The following is a 6134-nucleotide window of genomic DNA, read 5'->3' as shown; positions in this document are numbered from 1 at the left end:
GTGTGTTAATCATGTCGAGACCAGACAAGCCAGGTCTCAACATCATCAGCATTGTTCCATGCAATGGGGATACAACGACATGTCTCAACCAAGTCAACGAGCCTGGTTGCTCTTAGTCGCACCTTACAACAAGCATTTAAAAGCTGATTTTAGCAAATATACCATATTCTTCCCATGTTATCTATAACAGTAGGTAAAAACAAAAAATAATTTGTGAAAAACACTCCTTATTGTGTTTGAAGTTTTTTGTTCCAGATCACATGGTATTCTATGGCATGCAAACCAGCAGTTGATAAACATTCCATGTTGTGAGCATGTGTCGCAAGAATGGAATGTTTTCATCCTAACGTAAGAAATGGCCCTTCTATGGACATTTTTGTTAGAATCATGTCGAGTAGTGATAAAAATGTACTGTTAAGTTCAGCAAAGTTTTTTATATAAAGTCCCTAACATAAGAACTACATCAGATTATGGTTAAACTTTTAGCATATGAGCAGAAATATTGTTTGATTATTTGGTATAATATCTCTGTTGTTATTTTACGAGAATTTCTTAGAATAATTATATGACAATACCGAAACGATACCTGGGCCTTAAGACCAGAATCAATACACTTGCATAGATGCCAACCCTACTTTAGACCAGTTAGTAGTTTAGCCAAACACTGATGCATCAATTAGTATTTTTTGGTCAAAATTAGAATTAACTTGTCCAAAGTATTTTCATATCAAATAAAAAAAAATTAAATATGCATGTACAATGTAAGACCTTGCTATTATCTTTGTACTCACTTAAATCAGGAGTAAGTAACCACATATACACTTATATTGAATAAAATGTGGTTGAAATTTATTCTGTATGATACGTATGCTATTTGATAATTTAATTTCATGTATTTTTTAAAATTCATCCATTTTTACTGATATCATCCTATGGATTGGCATCTCTGTACTTGGAACAGAACTGTAATCTTGGCCATGGCCTTGAACATTCAATAAAATTGTTTGGCTTGTGAATGTGTTGACACCCAGTTAGACATGTTGCATAGACTGACCAACAAATCACCCCCTGATTCTGTATGACCAAGAGTTCCCCCAAGTGAGTGTACATGGGAGGGAGCCGAGGTGGTTCATGTGAGATTATGCATGTTACTGTTCACAATGGAACCTAAAGGTGTTTATTTGCATGTGAAACATGATAAACAGGAGGAAATAGAACATATCCTTATGATTTGTTCGCACAGTAAAAGAACTTCCTTGCATTAAGTTGAAAGCTTTTCTTGGCAATACTCTTACAGTATGACAGGGTCTACTATAGTTACAAATTATGCTACCCATCAAATGTTTCGACTCACGAGTGTAAATGTAGCCACTTGTTTCAACTAACGGTTCTATACTAGAGTTTAACACATCAATTGATGTATTGTGGAACACATTTGTAATGCTGAAAAGTTGTTATAAGCTGAATAAATGACGCAAATCAGTGAAAACGGGCAAATTCTTCACAAACCTCTGCACCAAAATGCCATTGTTCACATGTACAATATCTGCATATTCACTATGCAAATTGATGCACAATTCTCGTGCTGATTCATCTGCACCAGGTTTCCAATTGGTTCCACGAAGTTAGTGGAGAAATTCATGTTCGATGTAACCATATATATTATATTATGTATATACATAACGCATAGTGAGTCTGATCTTTTGCTTGGTAGTGTATAAACAATGATCCATGCTGTGGAGGCACCTCAACATGACCAGTTGAGGCTCACCACCCAATCCATCACGGCTGATAACCTGAATTACATAACCTGACTTAAAGTTAAGAATTCTTAACTTTGATTGTAGTCAATGTCTTAAAAATGGGCTGAAGGAGTTTGTAGGGCTAAGTACATTTTGAGAATAGCTAGCCTGGGCCTAGATTTTCAAAGTTGTAAGTGCCATACATTAACATTAACATAGGGCTATCTTACTGCTGAGACAGCTTCGAAAAACTAGTACCTGGAAGCTGCTAGAAGCTGTTTAGCCAGACTCCCCATATCCTACTAGTCTCAAATCCTCTATGAGCTACTACGCTGAAATCCCCCTAGAGTTCTCACGTCAGATCTGGTAAGGCAGAATCCCCCAGAAGCTTGGATTGGCCACAAGCTATTAAGCTCAGATCTGAATTTAACAGGAGCTACTAAGCTGAAATTCCCATGGAATCATCAGGAGTCTGTTAGAATCCCCCTGGAGGCCATATTCAGGAGTTCCACAAGAGCAATAATGCCGGAATCCTCCAAATCCTATAAAAATGGAATCTCCAAGGGCTATTAAGCTAATATTCCCCAGCGTCTATTAAGCCAGACTTGGCTGATATTAGGATGGAATCCTCAAAAAGCTGGAATCTCCAGGGCTTATTAAACCGGAATCCCCATGGGCTCTTAAGCTGTACTTCACAAATGAGATTTAGACGAGTATTAAGAGTGATGAGAACACTTTTTATTGAATATCTATATGTATATTACAATTTTAACAATATATTTCTGTATTTCCTCAGTTATCGTGACCTCTTGTTGCGACCTGTGGGCTCCCAGCTGAAATCATAAATAGAATGCCTTATAGTCACTGATATTTCATGTACAACATTTCTGTGATCACATTGTCAGGCACTGAAGACATTCATCTTTGAACAAACACTCCAGATTAATGGGAAATGAAAACATGGTGTGTTTTTATGGACATAAGATGGTGCTGGTCATTAAGAAATTAAATGGGTTAAATAATGAATACATATATGAGATAAGGGATGATTGAAGACACAGGTTTCTTGTTTGAAAAATCTATTTCATGAATTGTAGTTTAGAGATGCCTTGCAGTATGTACAGGAAAACCATTCATCAAACCTTTCTAACACAGACAACAGCTCGTTAATGTCTGCAGCATGAACACAAGGTATCTCTCAGCAGGGACGACACACAATGCATTGGAACTGTACCTCATGGTTGGTTGGTCATAGAACAAAGAGTAATTTTAGCTCAACTCTATTCAGCAATGGTCTGTGAGTGTGCAAGTTTGGTTTTTTGCTACTTTTAGCAATATTCCAGCAATATCATGACAGGGGACATTAGAAATGGGCTTCACACATTGTAGCCATTGTGGGAATCGAACCCAGGTCTTCAGCATGACAAGCAGATACCTTTACCACTAAACTACCCCACCACCCCAATGATGGTCTGTAAACTAGTTTTAATTGTTGATAAGTCAAAAGTCTCTTTACATTTGCATTGCATCATTTAACTAAAAGAAGTACTAACAAGGTTGATTGCTGAGGGAGGATTAACATATCAAGGTCAGTATTGCTTTTTATGCCATTGTAGGTACAGTCAAGTCTCGTTAATCCAACCTCCATTTATCTGACAATCGGCTTTATCCAATGCTTTTGTTGGTAACAAATTGAATAAATGTAATTTAGTCTCTTTTACTTAGTCCAATATCCTCATTAATCTGAAAATATGATGTGCAACGACGATGTCGGATTAACGAGACTTGACTGTATTTAATTGAGTTATTTGATGTGTAATGGACGATGTCGGACTAACTAGACTTGACTGTATCTAATTGAGTTATTTGATGTGCAATGGACGATGTCGGACTAACTAGTCTTGACTGTATCTAATTGAGTTGTTTGATGTGCAATGGACGATGTTGGACTAACTAGACTTGACTGTATCTAATTGAGTTATTTGATGTGCAATGGACGATGTCGGACTAACTAGACTTGACTGTATCTAATTGAGTTGTTTGATGTGCAATGGACGATGTCGGACTAACTAGTCTTGACTGTATCTAATTGAGTTGTTTGATGTGCAATGGACGATGTCGGACTAACTAGACTTGACTGTCTAATTGAGTTATTTGATGTGCAATGGACGATGTCGGACTAACTAGACTTGACTGTATCTAATTGAGTTATTTGATGTGCAATGGACGATGTCGGACTAACTAGACTTGACAGTATCTGAGTTATTTGATGTGCAATGGACGATGTCGGACTAACTAGACTTGACAGTATCTAATTGAGTTATTTGATGTGCAATGGACGATGTCGGACTAACTAGACTTGACAGTATCTAATTGAGTTATTTGATGTGCAATGGACGATGTCGGACTAACTAGTCTTGACTGTATCTAATTGAGTTATTTGATGTGCAATGGACGATGTCGGACTAACTAGTCTTGACTGTATCTAATTGAGTTATTTGATGTGCAATGGACGATGTTGGACTAACTAGACTTGACTGTATCTAATTGAGTTATTTGATGTGCAATGGATGATGTCGGACTAACTAGACTTGACAGTATTTAATTGAGTTATTTGATGTGCAATGGATGATGTCGGATCAACGAGACTTGACTGTAGTTAATCCAGATAACAAATATACATGGGATGTTGACGTGCTGCTAAATATGTGTGGTGTGGTGTGGTGTGGTGTGGTGTGGTGTGGTGTGGTGTGGTGTGGTGTGGTGTGGTGTGGTGTGGTGTGGTGTGGTGTGGTGTGGTTTGGTGTGGTGACATACTAACAACATGGTCACCCTGCTCACCAACTAGGGCTGCACAATATAACCACCTTATTGGTATATACTGGTTCAGGTATGAAAATGATACATATTGTGATACGCTGATCCAAAACCGGTAATCTGACATGCATTCAGAAAATTTCATAACACTTGGAAATCTTCGGATATTTCACATTGAAATATAACCCAATACAAAAATTCTCTGCAATACCCTCACCTATGAATCCATGGGGATTCATGATAAGAAGATCAATTCCTTACAACCAATACTTGTTGTGAGAGGCTACCATACAGACAATCAGTCTCTGTGTCTTTGTATATTACACGTTATCTGGGCCCTGTTATGTGGATTGACATTCATGATGTCAATCACAGGATCGTTTGGCCCAGTTTTGACAAGTCAGACAGAACCATCATTCAGTGCTGTGCTAAACAAGAGATTTAACTTCTGTACTCACTTAAAGAGGTCTTGAGCCTCTCGCTCTCGTTCATTCTCCTGACTCTCGGCCTGTGAATATGGAAAAATAAACTAAATACATCATAAAATACAATTCCAGGAAATGAGGCAAGCTCAACAATTTGTGCTGTCGCCATGATGGTTGAGTCCATGAAACATACCTGTCGCCATCAAACGTGTGTCAGTCATTTTTCTGAGACCTCTGACCTACCAGTTTTGACAAATTTAGAAATATTCTCTTGTATTTGACTGCTTCATAATTATAGTGAAAATATATTTACATATGTTGAAGCAAGTGCTTCCACCACAGCTCCGAGACGTGCCTCATCATCTGATTGTTCACCCACTTATTCATCTTAATGCTCACCAGTTGGAGTGTTTAAAAACTGGACCTGCCTTTAAGGAGGCACTGTTATGAATGGCCTGTATAGCCACTTCACAGATATGTAATTACAACCAATCAATACTGTTCTGATACCAACAAAATGTTACCACAAAGGCAGACAGTTGTCTGGATTGGGTAGTTGTGACAACTGTTGAGCTGCACCTTCAAATCATATTGAGCATACCCGTGTCCAGTATCTATCACTTAACGACCTAGATAGAGATGAGTCTTTGCTACCTCATCTTATAATGCTTCATTTATGTATATAACTGACATCACAATGGGAAGTAAACCTAACAGGAAGACTCAGTTGTGTTTTGAAACAGATTCATTATGACATTCTTTCACTGTCACAATGACACATTTTGTCCCTCAAACTACATAAATGACTGAGTTTAGTTTTTGTTCCACTTTTAATAGCAATATTCCTGCACTGTCATGGAGGGGACACCAGAAACAAACATCACACATTGTACTCATGTAAGGAATATAAATGAAACCCGCATGACAGTGAATGCACTGCCCCAAATAGGCAATGAACTTACTAAAGTATAGTGTTTATCATTTAACACCCAGTTCCAGATAAATCTTTGTTTCAACATGCATTTTAGAAAACAAGAAAAGTAATATGTTTATTTAAAAGTATTGCAACAAATTGTTAAAAAATTCAGTGCTGATACAACCCTAAATGCCAAGCTGTGCTGGCCAAAAGTTTCTAACGAAACAAAACATC

The 6134-nt window shown here is 37.6% G+C and overlaps 1 protein-coding gene across 6 annotated transcripts in view; it reads right to left on the bottom strand.

Moving 5' to 3' along the window:
- Positions 1–2458: 2458 nt before the first annotated feature.
- LOC137257679 (nibrin-like) overlaps positions 2459–6134 on the bottom strand; it is a 37825-nt gene continuing 34149 nt past the window's right edge. For all 6 annotated transcript variants that reach the window (XM_067795045.1, XM_067795041.1, XM_067795040.1 and 3 more), the window contains 2 exons: positions 5018–5067; positions 2459–2575 (listed from right to left, as the gene is read on the bottom strand). In XM_067795045.1, the coding sequence (XP_067651146.1) occupies positions 2539–2575; positions 5018–5067 (87 nt within the window). In that variant the 3' untranslated portion in view covers positions 2459–2538. The remainder of the gene's footprint in view (positions 2576–5017; positions 5068–6134) is intronic.

The sequence above is a fragment of the Haliotis asinina genome, chromosome 12, assembly GCF_037392515.1.
Source record: "Haliotis asinina isolate JCU_RB_2024 chromosome 12, JCU_Hal_asi_v2, whole genome shotgun sequence".
NCBI classification, from domain to species: domain Eukaryota; kingdom Metazoa; phylum Mollusca; class Gastropoda; order Lepetellida; family Haliotidae; genus Haliotis; species Haliotis asinina.
The sequence above is the reverse complement of the archived record's forward strand: the minus strand, read 5'-3'. Positions and strand labels throughout refer to the sequence as shown.